The following is a 21061-nucleotide window of genomic DNA, read 5'->3' on the forward strand; positions in this document are numbered from 1 at the left end:
GGGAGTGAAGATGCTCTTAGAGCATCCCAACATCGTGTTTCAAAGCGTCCTCATAATGAATCACTATCGGAAAAACAGGCACTCTCGTGCAGCCATTTATTGCCATGCGCCCCCGCATGGCAAAGAAAGCTTTATCATGCACGACCAGGAAAATGCACGGAAAATAATCGATGCACGATAAAGGCTCGACTAAACACACGGCAAAGAGGGCCGCACGGAAAAGGCTCAACTAAACGCACGACAAAGAAAGACCGCACGGCAGTGGCAGAAACCAGCGCACGACAAAGAATCACAACACGACAATGATTCTGAGCATTTCCGTGCCTTTCCTTTTGCTGTGCGCGTGGCTAGGACGCATGGCAACGACTCCTTTGCCGTGTGTGCTGCCCTTTGCCATGCGCCATATGGCATTTTCATTTCTTTTCCTTTCTATTTTATTTCATTTAATACTTGTATTTATTTTTTCAACCAGTTTTACTTTTTGTTGACTATTTATTAGTGTTACTTAATGCAATGTGTATACACCTTTTTGCAATACAACAAGTACTCTCCATTTTCATCCCCCGACATATATCAGGGTTTCGGAGCAAACCGCACTTCGGACAATCTGCTAAGTATTATCGCTCGAATGTGAGGAAGGTCACACCGGGGAGCTATTTTTTCACCATTACACCTTCCACCATACTTTCACACATATCATAGGTCCACATGCAAGATTTGGTAGGATTCCGGTGCTCCGGCGGTCATTCTCCCCCCCCCCCCCCCCAAAATAGCGGTATGTGTGCCCCAATGGGTCTACCCCCCCCCCTAGATTTCTCCGCGCGAGGTTCCACCAATGTACTTTTTCATTGGTTTAGGTTTGTTTATGACATATACACATGCAAAACCAGGATTGGGTACTGTAGAAGGGGAGTTAGACAAGGAGACTTTCTCCAATCAATTCTCAACAAAGCTTTGAGACGGAATTTGTTATGTCTCACAATTAATTGCCCAAGTTGTCCTGACTTTCCCATTATTCAATATGCTAATGATACCCTGGTTATTATGAAAGCAGATGCTACCCAACTCACTTGCCTCAAAGCACTCCTGACAACCTTTGCTTACTCAACTGGTCTGAAAGTTACTTATCAAAAATCCAGTATGGTTCCTATAAACATGAATGAAGAAAGATTAAGGCACTTCACATCTACTTTCAATTTCCAAAGTGGAAGCTTCCCCTTTACTTATCTTGGATTACCCCTTGGGATTACCAAACCAACTCTGGAATATTTCATTCCAATGGTACAGAGAGTTCAAAAAAGGCTTGGAGGAATTGCAGATTTTCTAAATTATGGTGGAAAATTGCACATGGTGAACTCAGTGCTTGCATCACTCCCTATCTTTTACATGTCGTGCTTTGATGTACCAGTCACTATCAAGGATCAGGTTATAAAATACATGAGGCATTGTCTATGGAGAAAAAGAAATGCAGAGGTTCAGGCCAAAGGTTCTGCTCTGATATCTTGGAATAAAGTTTTCAAACCCAAGAAGCAAGGGGGCTTAGGTGTTCTGAACTTAGAAATCCAAAACAAAGCTTTGCTTCTAAAAATTCTGCATAAATTTTACAATAACTTGGAAGATTACCTTATTATGGAAATGGTAGATTACCTGGTACAAACTTGGAAGGTTCTTTCTGGTGGAAGGCACACTTAAAGCTGATAGATCATTATAAGAAAATGGCAAGGTGTAATTTGGGAGATGGCAGCACGGTTTTCTTTTGGACTGATCTATGGAATGACAATTGTCTGCATCTGCAATTTCCACACTTGATTACCTTCGCTAAAAGAACTGATCTATCGGTGGCAGAAACTGTAAATACTGAATTCTTACAGGACCTCTTCCACTTGCCTCTCTCTGTACAAGCCTTTAATGAATTCGAAATTCTTGAAGACATTTGTGTAACATTAGGTGAAAAAATTCAACTGGGTGAACAAGACTCCTGGACATATATTTGGGGCAATAATTCATTCTCTTCAAAAAAGGCATATGAAGCATTGATTGGGGTTCAACCAGCTCCACAACTTTTTTTCCTGGCCATGGGACACTTCATGTCAAGCTAAACACAAAATCTTCTTCTGGTTACTCCTACATGATAGATTAAACACAAGAAACCATCTCAGAAGGAATTTTTTTGAGATTCCCACCTACAATTTTGCTACTATAAACCGTGTTCAAGAAGAAACCCTGGTTCATTTATTCTGGTCTTGCCCCTTTTCTCAAGAATGCTGGGATTACCTTTGTCCACAGAGAACAAGAAATCTTTCAGTCCATGAAGCTTTTTATGACATCAGAGACAAACTGAGACTTCCTTTCTCAATGGATATTATCATTTTAGCAGCCCGGGGTATCTGGAATATCAGGAATAACAAGATTTTCAAGAATCAAAGACCAACTTTCCAATCCTGGAAATTCTTATTTTTTCAAGAGCTTCACATGTTAGAATACAGAATGAAGAAAAAAAAGTTCAATCCTTCAAAGAATGGTTGCAAACTCAAGTGGCTTAGCTTTGTTAGTTCTGTAGTTTTGTAGTTTTTATCTTTTGCTTTTGATAGCTGAGGCTGTCTTCATATGTATATACCTTGTATCCTTTTTTTATATAAAAATTGCAGTGGGTTTTTCCCCACTGTTTCTTCTTCAAAAAAAACCAGGCTTGGGACCCTTTGGCACATTCTAGCATCCGGTATACCCGCAGCGGGACACTCTAGCCTCCCCACTTATCAGAAACATTCCGAACACTTGCATTTTGATCCCACCTTGCATTCGCCGTTGGGCTATTATCCCATGAGCCACCCTTCTCGGTAACTTGATGTTCTTCAAGACAATCTGCAAAAGTGGGCATACCAAGGTTCCCATCCAATGCTGGTGATAAGCAGATATCATCCATCACGTTGTCTTCAACAAGGTAGTCCACATGCGCTAACGACACTTAGGAACAATATTACAAGAAGAATTGCTTTGATCTGCAGGTTTTGCATGCAGCTCCCGTGTCAGCAGCTGCAGTTACATTACTCTAGCCTCACCATTTATCAGAATCATTCCCAGCACTCGCATTTGGATACCAGCTTGCATTTGGCATTGGGCCTTTATCCCATGAGCCACCCTTCTCGGTAACTTAATGTTCTTCAAGACAATCTTCAAAAGTGGGCATACTCAGGTTCCCATCCAATGCTGGTGATAAGAAGATATCATACAACCTGTTGTCTTCAACAAGGTAGTCCACATGCGCTGACAACACTTAGGCACATTATTCCAAGAAGAATTGCCTTGATCTGCTGGTTTTGCATCTAGCTCTTGTGTCAGCATCTACAGTTGGATTACTCCAGCCTCCCCAGTTATCAGAATCATTCCCATCTTTTGCATTTTGATCCCAGCTTGCATTCACCGTTGGACCGTTATCCCCTGAGCCAACCTTGTCGGTAACTTAATGTTCTTCAAGACAATCTTCAAAAGTGGGCATGCCAAGGTTCCCATCCAATTCTGGTGATAAGCAGATATCATCCATCGCGTTGTCTTCAACAAGGTAGTCTACATGCACTGACGGCTGTAAACAATCATCATTACCAGGAAATGTCGTACTCTGATGACTCGCTCTTACGTATGAGCATTTGCGACTGGTTTGACCGGGGCAACTAAATCGCTTAGACATACCTATCACGTCAGGCCCACGAGCTAGGCTTAACCGTGCGCCCTAATCAAGTGCATGGTGGCTATTTCTTTCTTAAGACCCGAGGCATGGTTAAGATGCCGTAAGGTTTGCTCTTTGCATTTCAGAGAAAAAAGTGAGGCGAAAGCCGATGAACAAATGGAGAAGGAATCGGAACATGAGTGGCACATTGGGTATTGGCACCAACAAGGCTTTGCTAATCGGATCAAGTTGTTGCGCTAAAGGATGAACAACGTCCTGTCGGGCCGATCAACCAAGGTGAAATGGAGAAAGGCATGCAAAGAACAAGGGGACGAAACGGCAAACGTAACTTAAATATTGCAAAGCTAGTGTCATTACATTTCTATGGAATACAATGATGCAGCTAGCTCTAAGGAATTTACGAGGAGGAGCTCCGCCTGAGGGAAGTCAACAACGACAAGCTCAAGGTGGGAGCGTGTGGAGCCATCCAGGTGCCCGGAGGAGCAGGAGCCAGGCGTTGCGCTCGGGGAAAGGGGGTTCACCCACCCTCTACAAACCTTTTGCGCCGCGTCGCGTGCTCGACTCAAAACAACATCAGGCCTACGGAGTGGAGGGGCCGAACTCATCCTCAAGCGGAGGGTAGTAACTCCAGCGGCACATGCTGTCATCGAAGATCTTCTCCGACAAGTGGCCATAGCCGCGGGACTGGAGCTTCACGGCGTAGCCTACTTGCAGCTCATAATGAGCCGCAAACTCTTGCCATCCCCCGATCAGGAACATGTTCATGCGGTCGTCCTGCCACACCTTTAGGTCCCAGCTAGGCTGGTTACCGCCTCCCTCTCGGATCCACAGCTTGCAGGAAGGGTACTTGCGGAGTTCGCAGGCGAACTTGCCCAGCAGCTTGAGCCAGCACTTGAAGCCCGCTGGGAGGAAAACAAGGAACTCATAGACGATCAGGTTGTCGGTTGCGTCATCATCCACCATGTCGCGCACCCGAGGTGGGGAGACCCAGGTAGGAGCTCGCAACCGTACCTCATGTTGGGCTGGGGGCTGCGATCGTGGCTAGAGCCACGCGCAGCTGAACCCCCGCCCCACGAGATCCACCATGATGATCACGGTGGGCCGAGGCCCTACCGTCCCGGACCAGAGGATCTTCGTCAACCGGAGGGGCACCACGGCTGCCGCGGTGGTGGCTCCCCCGCCTACGTCGTGGTCCCTCCCCCACCGGATGAACAGGGTCATCCCCAGCAACGTAGAGCTCGTCCCCGTGGCCATCCTTGGAGCCCTCCGACGCCATCGTCGTCGAGCAAGCAAAGCAAGAACATAAGGAGATAGCAGAAGGAAATAGGGTGGATGCGCCTCTGCTACCACTAAAGCATCACCCCCTTTTTTATATGCAGTAAGAGGGGAACGGTCCACTTGGAGAGTGCCGAGTACCCTCCCACGATTTTTTGTGTTTGCGCAGGATTCAGAGCAACGGCAGTTAATGAAGACGTGATGCGGAAGACGAGGCAAGGCGCGTCGCTGCGCTCGCACTCGAGTACTGACGCATGCATGCATCGAAAACTTGGCACATCGTCCCATCGCATCGTGCCCCGCGACAGGCTGGGCCCGCGCGCCGTTGTAGGCGAAGCCCGACAACGAGATTCTCAGAAGAACTCAAGATCAAGATCGTTCATGGGCTACTCTGTGGCATTGCCGGCCCTCGCCCGAGGGCTTCTGTCGACGTAATGGGACCTAGGGCCCTCACGATTACGCCATGGCGCGCGCGGTAGTATGTGTATGTTGTAAATATCGTATTTCATTATGCATAGCAAAATACGACTTCTTCTTCAGGTGCCGATGACACATTGTTTTTTGTTTCGTGGGGCAATTCAATGCTCCTTGAGCATCGTTGATGCTATTTTTTGTAAGTTTATCGGAGGCGAATCTTTGAGTGATCAATTCTTTGTTGTAGGTTTGCTGAACCCGTAGTAATGTGCAACTTCACTTGAACCGATGATGTATGTCTAAGCGGCAACCCTTGAATTAAATCGAAGGGACTGTGCCTGCCATCGACTCCGTCGCTCGTTGATACTTGTGTAGTTTAAAGTACCGGCATGGGCCTTGTTTGTAAGTATAAAATTGTGTATCCTTGCTATTCGTAGTACTCTCATAATCTTGAGGCTTTAGCAAAAGGTTATGTGTATGTTAAAAGTTCCACTTGTTTTGCCTTCTATTGCAACACTCGTGTTTCAGAGGATTTTTAGATGGTAAAAGCGGGTGTAGTCTTGATGAACTTGTTCAGGTATCCGAAAGAAACGAAACTTGAATGTTTATTATTAAGATAAACTAAAGATTATGCGGCTAGAAAGCCTTATTGAAAAATTGAAAAAACTGCTAAGATGAAAAAACTAAAGGTGCATAGCGCTAGTAGTCTTGTTTTTAAACAAGAGGAGGATTCTTCTTATCTTGAGTCTTGTCTACATGGCCGATGACTTTGGAGATGCCGATGATTTCATCAGGAGTGCTAGCAGTAAGTGCCAAAGTATTAATATCTTTGGCTGAGGCTTTGTCATCCATCTTTGAGGGTCCAACCACTGATACCCCTAATGTAGTTTCACTTGGTTTCTTTTTCGAATTCTTGACCTTGTCGTCTTCAGGAGAGGTCAATTGCTTGGACGGGTAGTCGATTACTTCTTGTTTCATTCCAAATTTTGCAGCAATCCTTTGAAACTCATGATCACAGTTATCTGAACGAGAGAAACTTCCATGTACCGTGATGTTTGTTCCATTGTTGCCTGGCATCATAAGCTTGAGATACGCATAATGTGGCACAGCCTTAAACTTGGCGTACGCTGGTCTACCAAGTATAGCATGGTACTGTTATTCCCAATTGACTACTTCAAACTCGATCCTTTCTTTCCTGAAATTATCGGGTTTCCCAAAGACAACATTCAAATAGGCCTTGTCGAGAGAATATGCTAGTAAAGTAGGAAGGATGATGTGAAAACATGTATCAGAGTCTTCTAGCATCTTCATGGTAATCCCCATGTTCTTGGTTGTGTTAGCGAACAACAAGTTCAATCCGCTTCCACCATCCATAAACACTTTGCTCATACTAAATCTCCTATTTGAGCCTCGACTACCAAGGCAGCATGACCTGGCTTTGGGATGGTCATCGGATGATCTGCTCTGCTGAACAGAATGCTATGTGATGACCGGTTGACATATTCTGGGATATTTGCCATGGTGTTTTCTGCGAGGTTGATTTCCTGTGTAAGTTTCTTCATCTCTCTTCTTGAAATGCTAGTTCTGTGAATCATACGCATCTGTCCTCTTGGTGGAGGAAAGGACTCATTGGGGTTATGAGGCTGTACTTGCTGAACTTGATGCTGAGGTGGTGGTGGTGGATTTGACTGTTGCGTCCCCTGAATGAATTTCTACATCTCGATGAACTACCAACAATCTCTGAGCAGATGACTCGACTTCTTCTTGTCATCCTTGGAGTCGATATATGAATGTAGATAACAGGGTGCGTTTAGCTGTTCGGCAAAAGGTAGTTCTGGGACCCTTGAAGGTCGTCCTTTGTAGTTGCCATGACTTCCTAATTATCCTGATTATCCTGCCGACCATCGCGTCTGTCGTCATACTGATTATCTCGTCGATCAGAGTATCCAACAGCTACCATGTTAGTGTCATCATATCCGCGATCTTTCCTCCTCTTGCGCCGATCTTTTCGACCGCCCGAGTCATGCCTCGGGTGTTCGTCATCTTTGTCATCGTTGCGTGGACGCTGTTTTCTCACATTATCTTCTCCGTCAGCCCAACTGTTGGCGATTTCCATCAACTTGGTGATACTTTTTGGTTTCTTTCGACCAAGCTCTTCAATGTATGCTTCCCATTGAATTCCATCGTTGAAGGCGTCGATTGCTCTGTCGACTGAGACCTTCGGCAGCGTTCAATAGCTTGGTAAACCTTCCGATGTACGCCCGCATCGACTCCGTTTGCTTATGCTGGAAGTGACATAATTCCTCGATTCCGACAGGCCTTTTGTAAGTTGCTTGAATTTTTTTGACAAAAGCATCGACCAAGTCCTCCCATGACTGATGAAGCCCTTAGGTGAACCCAACAACCAAGCTCGTGCCGGATCCTTCAGGTAGAGCTGCAAGCATTGCATTGCCGCTATCTGATTTCCCTTGTGCAAAATCACGGTTTGTAGATAATCATCTATCCAAGATCTCGGCTCCTGCTTTCCGTCGTATTTGCTAGCATCAAAGGGAGTGGGTTTGAACCTTTTGGGTGGCATTGTCTCTCGAATCTTATAACTCAAGCAGTCGGCTCCTCGCATCTCACCGTCGTACTCCTGAGTTTCTTTGATATCGCTGCTATCATACCCTCCTCTTGCGGCTCGTCGCCGCCGAGCCTTATCCATCCTACTTTCAGTAATGTCATCCCGGGCGTCTCTCGAACGATGTTTGGATCCGTTGCCCTGATGCGTGGACTTTTCTTTACGAGGAACTAGTTTATCTCCAAGGATTGCGAGGCTCTCCAGAGCACCCCGATGAGCTTGCGCCATGGGCCCTTCGGGTGGTGGTTGCTGATTGATTAACTATGCCACGAGGTTGGCCGTGGCTCCTTCAACGGTTTTCGGTCTCAACATGCCTGCATTGTTAGTAGTCATAAAATATTTGGGCAGGTTTGAAGTTATTTCTCTCGCGTCTTCTTTCGAAAGTCGAGGCATCCTTGCTCGATATCTTCTTGAACCTTGATTGCTCCGAGACGCGCCTGCATGTGAGGCCCTCCGGTGTTCGCTAGATTGATCGGCCACAACCCGACGTCGGTCGAGAGTTACCTGCTCATTTGACAGCCGTACTCAATTTCTCTCTAGTATGGAACGATACGCATTAAGGGTTCCTACTGAGGTCCCAGAGGGGAGCTCGGTGTTGTTAAGTATAGCATCTTGAGCCGCCGCCCATTCTTCTTCGGTGATAGTGTAATCGATTTCATCATTGCTAGTGCTATTTTTGGGGTTATGGCGCCTGCCGGCGTGTGGCGTACGTTCTCCATCTTCTCTTGCGTGCGCTGCACTGAGGGTGGCATAGATCTGATGATGCACCGCCCTCCATGTAGTTGTCCTGACGATGCTATCGATACTTTCCTCACCCGAAGAGTAATTAGCACTACAGAAGAACGGCGTGTCGTCTGAGCCTAACCCATGCCTGGTATCGCAGTTTGAACAGTAATACGAAGTCATGTCGGACGACATAGAATCATCGGATCCAACTGACATGGATGACATTGACCGAGGGGTTGTTGGAAGTGAAGAGTTTGTTGAAGCGGAAAACTCAGTCGATAAGGTGCCCGAGTCCGGAGTGGTTGCGGTTGACCTTGTTGCTGTCGACGACGGCATCTTTGTCGAGCAGGAGGCGATTGGTTCGGGCAGTCGAAGGATGCCCTCAGCGTTGTGTAACATCTCAAATTTCCAAATCAATAAAGAGGAACCATTCCCCTTATCCAAAAATTTGAGCCAACAAAAACTTAAAATGGAATTTGCATATGTTACATAGTGTGAATGCTTGTAGATTTTGATCCTTGCCATGATGCTTGTGTGAAGTGTTACCAATGCACCTAAACCCTAAACCTTGACCTTGGAAATCAAAAAGAAACAAAACAAAAGAGAAACAAAATAAAAGAAAAAAGACATATGAGAGCAAATAGCCATTTTCCAAAACTTGGCCTAAGCCATTTCTACTTTGTGTAAAGGGTTTGGAAACATCAATAAACTCATATTAATCACTTTTGAATCAAAGAAACTCAAATCAAATCAAAATAAAATTCAAATTTCACTCACATGTGATAATGGTCAAATCTGCCATTTACATCAGGGTACCTACTTTGAGCCCCTGCATTAAGAGATTTCTAAACCAAACATGCTCAACTCTTTGCACCTCATCCAAGACCTCATCAAGATGAACACTTTTGATGTTTACCACTTTGACTAATTCCTTTTCTATTGCTTAATATAAGGATGCCGAGTGGCAACATCAAATCAGATTATAGATCAAATCACTTTTGGATTTTAACAAAAACATTTAAAATTACAAACCAACACCACCAACATAGCCCTAACATTATTTGAATCACAACCATAAAAAAGTTTGGCAAAATTCAAAAATCTTGTTCTTGCGGCCATTGTGTCGAACACTTGGCATGCACTAATCTGCCAACCCTAGACATGCTTATATCCAGCAGTTCTTGACCTAAACCCTCAAGCCTAGGTCATCACCAGCTCACTCTTGCACCCAGTAAACATTGCCAGGCCTTGGTACCCTCTGTACCTTGATGATTTTGACCAAACCAAGCCATGCCGTGTGCACCATGTCACCCTATTTCCAACTCTCCTCTCCTCTCACTTCTGCCATGCACCACCATGTCCTTGAGACTCTACACACCTCCCTGGTCACGCTCGAGCCAACCGTTGGCCAAGAGAAATGCTGCAACGACGGGAACGCATCGTGCCCGTGACGTCCAGTGCGCGCCAGGACGCCGACGTGTGCACGCTAGAGCGCGCCAGAGCGTCGTCGCTCCCCGTCACTGCTGATGTCCCCTTGACCTCTCCTTGCGCACACGCACGCAGCCGTACCCCAGCAACCTGCCAGACACGCTCGCTTGCGCCGGAGAGGACGGTCGCCATCGTCACCATCAGCGATTTCCGCCACGGTACTGTGAGCTCGCATCACCCTCCCGCTCGCATCAGCGCACCATTTTCAGTGCCGTCAAGCGCTCCGTACTCACCATGACATCGCCAACACCCCTGTGTCATCGCCCAACTCCCTCCACCAATGTAGCCTCGACGCCATGAGCGACCTGCCCCGTGCGCCTCAGACCCCGTCGCCACTATAAAAGGAGGCCACCCCATGCTCAAACTCCACGCCAATCTCATTCACCCATCTCAGAACCTCTTCTCGAGCTCTCCCTCTGCCCAATTTCACCCGTAGCTAGCCAATTGATCGCCGGAGTGCTGCGGAGCCGCCGCAGACGAAGACGACGATTAACGCCGCCCCAGGAAGCGCCGCTTGTACCATAAGGACCGCCGTCGTCGACAACCCCCTCCTGCATCAACGCTGACGATCACCGGAGCGACGGTGAGTCTTCGACACCCCCACCCTCGCCGCAGCCAGTGTGCGATCTCGTCGGAGACGACGATGATCCACCGTCGTTGGATCTATATCTAATCCAACGTCTCTGGTTCACTCGTACCGTTTCGCTGTTTAAACGTCACTGACACACGGGCCCCACCTGTCAGGCAGCCCACGCGTACGAGATGCGCTGCTTGGCTGGCCTTTCCCCTTTTATTTCTCTTCGGCCCGTTAAGCTTTTTCCGCGCAGCCCATGGATTCAAAATCGAATTATTCATTTTTAAACCAAATTCAATACTGGTGCCAACTTCAAAATTAAAAATAGGAAGATCTACTGAGCCAAAATTTATGAATTTTATATTGATGGAAAGCTTGTGAAATTCTGTAAACAACTACACTGGTTTCAACCCTAGATGTGTTATAGAAATAATGTAGCAAAAATAGCAAGGCAGAGCCTTTTCCAAATTCAAACATTTATTAAAAATCAACCATAATTCATTTTGAGTTGATTCCAACTCTCATAGTTCACATTTCGAATGCTCTACTTGAATATGTAAAAATAAGATAGTGGTGTTTACCATGATCATGGTCTAGAGCAAAATAATGACTATGTGGCCATTTCTAGTCCATTTAAATCACCCCCAAAGTAATTATTAAATGGTATGAGAGTTATCCTCTCATTTAAATCAATGTACTAAGTGGTTCAATATGAGGTAATATTCTTAGTAACTAGAAACTCCTATTTGATTACTTAGTGATATTATAATATTACTTTAGTAGTGTTTAAATTGCATGAGATAGGATATCTCATTTAAATCATTTTCCCAAATGATAAATGTGAAGTGTTGACCTTGGTCAACATGATCTCACACTTATTAATTGAGGAGATTAAATCTTAATAAGATTCAATGAGAGGAAATTATTTCTCAAAAGGAAATAAATAGAAACCCTAATCCATATTTCAATGAGAGGAAATTATTCTTCTTATAAATAAACAAAGCCAACCACCATGTTAATAATGTTGTGATGCTAGGATAGCTTGAGTGAACCATTTGTGTGTTAAGTCTAGCACTTGAGCATTGTTTGGTGATTGTATACCTCGTATCTGTTTATAGACGCTAGTACCGAAGACTATCAGGAGGAGGAGGTCTTCTACGAGGAAGAAGAAGAAAACTTTGACCACTGTACCATTCAAGGCAAGCTATACTCTTGCAAGCTACCCTAATGCAAGCTCTACTTGAGCAAGGCACCAATACCATACTACTTTGTGTTCTACTTTCCAAGTCCCAGTTTTTATCTTACAAAGCTTTTACTTTGTTTATCAAGTTTTACTTTTATAGTTAACTTGAGTCTACATATGGAGTAGTAAAAGAACATCAAAGTTAGCCTAGAGAGCTACAAGTTAGTTAGCATCTCTCATGACTAGTTGCTAGTGCTAAAACTAAAATTAACTACTCTAGATGGGAACATGTACGAATCTTTTGACTTTGAAAACCTTGGAATGATGAGTCATTCTATTGAAAGATTTTGAAGGTGAAGGTGATTTGAATGACATGGTGATTTTGATAAAAACTGATCATTGGGTTCGGATGCGATACCATTCCAATTTTAGAGTACCCCCACAATACCTGATTATGGGTAAGGCTTTAGCTGGAAATTTATGTGTCTTAGTATGGGTTCCCTCTGAACAAGCGTCATAGAGATTATGCTGAGGCTGCCTCCGTTGAAAGTGAAATGACGTGAAAAGAGTTGAATATCCTACCCAAACCCTATGCAGTTCCTAGGATGACAGTTGGTGATCACTAGGAGGCCAAGCTCATAGGGGAGGTGCCTATACTAGGGTATGTAAGTGAAAGGTTGATGGTTGATGATCCGCATACTGGGTTATGATGATTCAGGGTTATCCCTGACGGATGTAATCAAATGTTGTGGCACAAGTGTGCAACCTCTGCAGAGTGTAAAACTATTCGAATAGCCGCGTCCGCGGTCATGGACAGTTGGATGGCCATACTGTTCCATTGTCAGATGATTTGTAAAAATGAATGGTGAATTGAAAGGTGAACTTGACTTGATCACAAAAGAGTTGTGGGAATGACACTATTGTTCCCACTTGAGTTAAGTTAGGCAAATGAAGAGTCTTTGATTACTAAATTCTTATGAAATAAAACTGGCTTTATGCAAATGAACCTAGAGCTTAGAACCCTCTTACTAAAATTGTTAGTACTTACACTAGTATTAGTTTGCGAGTACTTTAAAGTACTCATGGTTGTGTCCCTGGCTATTCAAATGGCCAGACTATGAAGAAGAGCAGCAGTATCATGATGATGGACAACAGGACGTCTATGATAACTAGGACTACTTCCAGACGTCAAGCGTTGCATGTGGAATAGATGGACTTCTACTACGTACTTCCGTTATTTGTGTTGTAATTTATCCTTAGATCAAAGGTTGTATTAAGACTGGATCATGTGATCCATTGTTGTAAAATAATAATGGTTTGTAATGAATGATGTGCTGTATGAACTTATTATGTCTCGCAAAAACAATCTTCCTGGGATTGCGATGTATGGCATACTAGGCATCTGGACTTAAAAATCCGGGTGTTGACAAGTTGGTATCAGAGCCATTGTTTGACCTTAGGAGGCCCTAGTTAGAATGGACGTCTGAAAAACTTAATTTCAAAAACAAGTGAAGTGAATACTTATGAAAACTTATTCACACTCTTACCCTTGAGATCTTTTCCAAAAGAGAAATTCATGTTCTACCTTTCTCGGTAATTCTACTTAAAATTTTGACACACTTGATCACTTCTCTAACTTACTCATCCAATTCACCTACAGATGGAGCAAATCAACAACACCAAGTTTTACCAGCTGGGCAATGGAGGAAGCCTAATCTTTGAGAGGGACTTGGATGCTTTATCAGAGCATCTCGGACGCCCGCACCCGGAGTTCTTTGGGACTCAAGTCAACGACCAGCCTGGAGGAGAACTACAGTGGGTTGTCGTCGCAGATTTGAGGGGCAAGATGGAGCCACCTATGTCAGAGAGGATTCACTTCTCCATCTGGGAGAGCAATTGGCTAGATGGGCTAGCCCGAGCACTGCAGGAAGCACTTGCCCGCCTGTGTGGGCAGAACGTGATCGGGATACAAGGAACTCGCTTTGCTCACCTTGCAAGGCATGAATCCATAGGAGGACCCATGGAACTGTCACCGCACCCAGAACTAAAGTATCATGTGGAGCATTTGGACTTTATGTTGCACGAGGTCCGCAAAGAGCTGGACAACTCCCGCATCTACGCCAACCAGACTCACCTCCACATGTCGCAGCAGACCGAGGCCATCAAGATGCTTGCCAAGGATCGTAAGTCACTCCGCCTACAGTGTGCCAAGAAGGACTCCACCATTGCTCGCCTCCGCGCGAAGATAGCATCCTTGGAGGAGACTGTCCAGGAACATGAGACTCAGTTGAGGGAACTGGAAGAAGAAGGTGAAGACATTCAGGGAGGAGCATCCTACCTGAGTGATGACGATGACTTTGAGGAAGACGAGAACACTGATGTGGAAGACTATGAGTTCATGGAGGCCAGAGAAGATGACTTCATCCCGATAGATGTGGATGATGAGTAGTATCACTAGATTCACTTGCGTAGGTGTGAGTTTGTATCCAATCCCTTGTATCGTAGAATGGAGAAATGGTTCTTAAAACCATTGATGTGTTAGCTTGTAATGTGTGTTGTTTGGAATGAATGAATGCAAGTGTTGTTTGAATTCAACAAGTCAAGTACTCAAGTTTTAAACTATTTGAACTTTACCCCAAACAAGCCATAGAAAATTCTCTCTTATCTCATGATCTATCTCAATGTTCAGATGGCCCCTCCAACCCGCAGCAATCAAGATGCACTAATGCAGATGCTACAGATGATGGTAGCAGATAGAGAGGTTGACAGAGCTGAGAGACAAGCCAACCTTGTCGTACTGCAGAAACTTGCATAGAACAACCAAGGCCAGGGAAATCATGATCATCCTGGATCCAAGCTGAAGAATTTCCAGAACACTAACCCTCCCATGTTCAGCAAGACTGAAGAGCCGTTGGATGCAGATGACTGGCTCCAAACCATGGAGAACAACTTGGAAGTTGCAGGAGTGGAAGCTGCAGAGAAAGTACTGTTCGCCATCCACTACTTGTCAGGACCTGCTATAGCCTGGTGGACTAGTGCCCACGCAATGAATGCGGGACAGATGATGACTTGGGAGGATTTCAAACTCAAGTTCAGCAAGTACCATGTGCCCCCGGGCCTAATCAAGAAGATGAGGGATGAGTTCACGGAACTCAAACAAGGGAGAATGTCCGTGGTGGAATACCGTGACAGATTCCTCACTCTGTCTAGGTACGCCCCGGATGAAACCGACACCAACGAGAAGAAGAAGGAGAGATTCCTGAATGGACTGCACGATGAGATGCAGACTGTGCTTGTGAACATCCCGTTCGCTGATCTGGAAGCCCTTGTGGACTCTGCCATCCAGATGGAAGGAAAACTGCATCAAGCCAATGAGAACCGCAAGCACCGAATGATGAATCAGAGTGGGCCCAGCAATACCCCAAGGTATCGCCCCAGCTCAAGTGGAGGATTTGCCCCAAGAAACAACAAGCCCCATGTGCAGCTGTCACGTCCGAGTTTCCCCAATCGGAGTGGAGGACACCCAAGGTCAGGAGGCCACAACAACAACAACAACAACAACAACAACCACAACAACAATCACTTCAACCGTGCCCATATGAGAGCCCCCGGCAACCACAACAACACCAACACTGCTCCAAGGACTAGAAGCAACACTGTTCCCATCACCCCAAAGGACAAGTCAACTGTGACATGTTATGAATGTGGAGTTGTGGGTCACTACTCCAATGAGTGCCCCAAGAAGCTTGCCAAGACTGCCCCCAAAACCGATGCACCTGCTCAGCAGCAACGCCGTTTCTCAACCGGAAGGAAGTTTACCCCAGGCAACCCGAACAACCGCAGCGGCCGCCTCTTCCACATGAATGCCGAAGAAGCCCAGGAAGCACCCAATGTTGTGTTGGGTATGTTTTCTGTTAACTCAGTACCTGCAAGAGTTTTGTTTGATTCTGGAGCATCGCACTCGTTTGTTACTGAAGATTTTGCATGCACTAGTAAGATTCAACCAATCAGTTTGAAACATGTTATGATAGTTCAAATACCTGGTTCAACTACAAAAGCTAGAAAAATTTGCAAAGATGTGCCTATCAGAATACATGAAATAGATTTTTATGCAAATTTGATTGTTCTAGGAACAAAAGGTTTTGAAGTAGTACTGGGTATGGATTGGATTTCAAAACATCATGGATTGATTGACTGTGCCAAGAAGGCCATCACCATGACTAGTAGCACCGGTGTGTTAGTAGAACACGTGTCTGAAAGGCTGCCCAGAAAGTTCACCTGCAACCAGAGTTTAGCCAAGCCAACCTTGGATCAGATCAGGGTAGTCTGTAGATACCCCGATGTGTTTCCTGATGATCTACCCGGTATGCCCCCATATCGGGATATCGAGTTTATCATTGAGTTAATACCTGGAACAGGACCTATAGCCCAGAGACCCTATAGTATGAACCCCGCGGAGTTAGTAGAACTGAAGAAGCAACTGGATGACATGCGGTACAAAGGTCTGATTCAACCAAGTGTGTCGCCTTGGAGATCACCAGTTTTGTTTGTGGATAAGAAAGATGGTGCCACTCGTTTATGTATGGAGTACCGTAAGTTGAACGATGTCACCATCAAGAACAAGTACCCCCTGCCCAAGATAGAAGACTTGTTTGACCAGCTGACCGGTGCCAGAGTGTTCTCTAAGATTGATCTTAGGACTGGTTACCACCAACTGAAGATCCGTGCAACTGATATCCCCAAGACAGCCTTTACCACCAGATATGGATTGTATGAGTACAATATCATGTCATTTGGATTAAGCAATGCCCCCGCTTATTTCATGAATCTCATGAATAAGATCTTTATGAACTTTTTGGATAAGTTTATCGTTGTCTTCATCGACGACATTCTAATCTACTCCAAGTCATAAGAAGAACATGAGCAACATTTGGAAATCATCCTAGAAACCCTTAGGGAGCATAAGTTGTATGCCAAGTTTAGAAAATGTGAGTTTTGGTTAAAGGAATTAGGATTCCTGGGACACATCTTGTCCGTACGAGGAATTGTGGTAGATCCTACGAAGATCAAGACCGTTGAAGAATGGAAAGCCCCAACCACTCAAACTGAAGATCGTGCATTTCTCAGATTGGCGGGATATTACCGCAGGTTGGTTGAAGGATTTTCAAGCATAGCAAGACCAGTGACTAAACTGTTGAAGAAGAACAAGAAGTTCAAATGGACTGACAAATGTGTAGAGAGTTTTCAGCAACTCAAGAGCAGATTAACCACAGCCCCAATCCTGATCATGCCCGATATCACCAAACACTTTGACGTCTATTGTGACGCCTCCAAGATTGGTCTTGGATGTGTACTGATGCAAGAAGGCAAAGTGATATTGTAACATCCCAAATTTCAATAAAAGAAATTTAGAAGAATTCCAGAGATTCAAAATTCAGAGCCAACAAAAACTTTTATTTGCATATAGTGCCATGCATAGGACTTGTGCATTTGAGTGATATGCCATGATGATTGTTATTATGTTTATGTGCTAAACCCTAAAACCCTAATGTGATCAAGTGAAGATCACAAACCAAATAAATCAAAAAGAGAAAGAAATCAAATAAGAATAAAACCCTAAAACCCTCACATATGGTTTAGGCCATTTTTGCAAATCTTTACCCTAGACCATTTTGGTCTTCACCATTAGTTGAATAATGTTACTAAACACTTACTACAATTTTTGGAATCAAAGAAACACAAATCAAATGAAATTCAAACTCAAATTGGGATCACATATGATAATGGTCAAATCTGCCATTTATAGTCTGATCCCTACTTTGAGCCCTTGCAATTCAAATTTTTCAAACTAAACTTTCCCAATTCTTTGCACCTCATCCAAAAGCACATCAAGGTGAACACCTTTGGTAAAGACCATCATGCCAAAATCACTTTGGATCAAATTCTATGCTCATGCAAAGTTGGGACTTTTTAATATGTGGAACAATCTCCAACTTTGCAAATTTTTAATTATTTGATTTTTAAAATTCCACCACCACACATGATGGTCTCTGGTCATTTACAATTTAACCAAATACATCATTTTAAAATTTTGCAACCATATGAACTCAACCAAATTTGGGCAAATTTTGCAAGTTTCAAATATGGAATCATTACAAACACTATTTTGAATAGTGATCTAGCCTAACCTACTGCCCCCTCTCACTACCCTCTGTCCCCTGGTTCCCTCTCTCACCAATGCCAGCATAGGAACCCTAGGAGGAGAGGCATAGCATGCATGTGCATGGCCATGCCGGCCATGCCACACATGTCGCGCCACCCTCTTCCCTCCCCCTCTCTGGCCACGGCCACCGTGCCCAAACGCGCCACCACACCACCCTAGCACCGCCTACACTCGCTGTTGTCGAGGAAGACGCCGCAGCTCGCCGGAGATCACGCGCCAAGATCGGCCCAGCATGCCGATGACGTCGCAGCAGTGCACGCCGCGGACGTCACTGGCCACCTGCCGCCTCGCCCGCACACGCTCGCCCTAGCCCCTCTCTCGACACGTTGAGCACCGCCGTGCCACCGCGGATGCACCAGACACGCCCACGACACGAACCCTGGACCGCCGCCGCCGGAGACGATGAACAAAATCCCGTAGCCGCCGCGGCAGACACGGAAGCAATGCGACTCAATCCGACGCCGCCCGACCGTGCTGTCGCCGCCAATAGCTTCGCCTGGACACGCTGAACAGATCTCCGCCATCGCCTAGCTCCCTAGCTCGCCGGAACCGCCGCGCGCATGTCGACCCTAACCCTGCCCCGCAGCACCCTTGCTCCTCTATAAATAGAGAGCTCCCCTGAGCAAACCAAGCACACCACCAGCCTCTCCTCCCATCTCTGCTTCTCCACGACCAAGCCACACACTCAATCGCCGCCAGAGTCGCCGCAATCGCAAGCTCGATGCCGCGGAAGCCCTGGAGGAATCGCCATCGATTGGAGCCGCCTCGAGCTCCGCCACTGCTACAGGCTGCTTCACCATCGTCGACAACCTCGCCCTGAACATCGCCGCCGCTCGCCGGACCACTGGTTAGCCCTCCGACCCCCTAGGCTCGCCGCCAGAGCATCGGGCTCTCGTCGGAGAAGACGACGACCCTCGGCCGTTAGATCTTGTTTTAATCCAACGCACCGCATTAGTCCATACCGTTTCTGGTTTACAGAGTCGCTGACAGGCAGGCCCCACCTTGTCAGCAAGCCCACTCGCACGAGATGCGCTGATGGGCTGTTTTTCTGTGTTTGAATCGTTTCGGCCCAACTCCATTTCCCGCCGGCCCGTTTAATTCAAACTTTGATTTGCCAAATCCATTTAATTTCAATACTAGCTCCAACTTTGAAATTTAATAGAATCTGTTTGGCTTGGCCAAATTTAGCAAATTTGATGTTGTTAGAAAGCTACTGAAAAGTTCTACAACTTGCCACTGGTCTCACCTTGAGATTTGTTGCAGAAATAAAGTGACAAAAAGATTAAGTCAGGGACTTTTGCATACTCAATTAAATCTTAAAAATCAACCAAAATAGATATTTAGTTAATTCCAACTCCAATAGCTCACATTTAACTTACACTAATTATTTATGCAATAAAATGGTGTGGTCACTTTGTATGATCAGGCCCTAGTTTAAATAAAGGACAATATGACTAGTTTACTTAAGTGATATTGTCCAAAACTATTATGAAAATCATATGAAGTATTTTACTTCATTTAAATCTTGTCCCAAGTAATTTCATATGAAGTTTGAACCTCTGGTCAAATACTCTCACATGAAATACTTGGAGATTTTAAATCATTTGTAGGATTATTAAATAGTATGAGGTGGTCTACCTCATTTAAATCATTTTCTCAAATGATGATGATGATTGTTTGACTTAGGTCAACATGATTTCATGTAGAATTGTTTGAGAAATTAAATCTTCAGAAGATTCAATGAGAGGAAATTGCTTCTCAAGAAACTATATGGAAACTATCATTTACATATGTAATGAGAGGAAATTATTTTTCCTTATTAAAGAAAACCAATGCACCTAATGGTATTAAGTGTGTGCTTAGAATAGTTTTTGTGAATATATGTGATGTTTAGAATAGCCATTGAAGTTGTGAGTGATTATACTCGTATTCAAATTTAGACGCTAGCACCGGAGAATACCCGGAGGAAGAAGGTTGCTACCAAGAGGAGGAGGAGGAGAACTTTGACCACTACCAAGGCAAGCTAATATTCTTGCAAAGTGCAAAGCCCCTTTGGGGCAAGGCACCATAGTATTACCTTTCTTACCACAAGCCTATCCCCAGTTTTTACCTTACAAGTTTTTACTTGTTTATTCAAAGAGTTACTTTTATAGTTAACTTTGGTCTAAGTTAAAAAAAAGGTTACTAGAGTAGCAAAGTTAGTCTCAAGCTAGCCAAGCAAGATTAGCACCCCTCATGATTAGTGCTAGTGCTAAATATTAAAACTTGACTACTCTAGATGGGAACATGTGACTTGAAATGAATTTGAAACCTTGGAATGATGAGTCATTCCATTGAATGATTTTTGAAGGTGAATATGACCAAGAGAAGATGGTGATTTTTGATAAAACTGATATTGGTTTGAATGCGATACCTTTCCAATATTGAGTACCCCCACAATACCTGATTATGGGTAGGGCTCAACAGAAAGTTTATGCATCTTAGTATGGGTTCCCTCTGAACACACATCATAGGGGTTATGCTTGAGGCTGCCTCCATTGTTTAGAAATGATGTGAATTGAGGTGAATTGTACGGCCAAGCCCTGTGCAGTTCCCAGGTTGACAGTTGGTCTTCACTGGGAGGCCAAGCTCATGGGGAGAGGTGCTCATACTAGGGTTTGTAAGTGAAAGGTTATGGGTGATGATCCGCGTATTGTGTTACGATGATTCGGGGTAATCCCGACGGATGAAATCAAATGTTGTGGCACAAGTGTGCAACCTCTGCAGAGTGTAAATCTATTCGAATAGCTGCGTCCATGGTTACGGACGGTTGGAAAGGCCATACAGTTTCCGGTGTCAGATTCTTGAAAATGATGGTGAAATGAATGGTGAAT

At 44.8% G+C, this 21061-nt stretch overlaps 1 protein-coding gene across 1 annotated transcript; it reads right to left on the reverse strand.

The window, feature by feature from the left end:
* Positions 1-4264: 4264 nt before the first annotated feature.
* On the reverse strand, positions 4265-4648 carry LOC127319525 (B3 domain-containing protein Os03g0212300-like). Its single transcript, XM_051349496.1, has one exon. It carries the CDS (start codon positions 4646-4648, stop codon positions 4265-4267), a length of 384 nt encoding a protein of 127 aa, XP_051205456.1.
* Positions 4649-21061: the final 16413 nt, after the last annotated feature.

The sequence above is a fragment of the Lolium perenne genome, chromosome 6, assembly GCF_019359855.2.
Source record: "Lolium perenne isolate Kyuss_39 chromosome 6, Kyuss_2.0, whole genome shotgun sequence".
NCBI lineage: Eukaryota > Viridiplantae > Streptophyta > Magnoliopsida > Poales > Poaceae > Lolium > Lolium perenne.

What these genes read in the sequence shown, in the direction of transcription:
- LOC127319525 (XM_051349496.1), bottom strand. Translation starts at nt 4,648, where the DNA reads ATGGTGGATGATGACGCAACCGACAACCTGATCGTCTATGAGTTCCTT.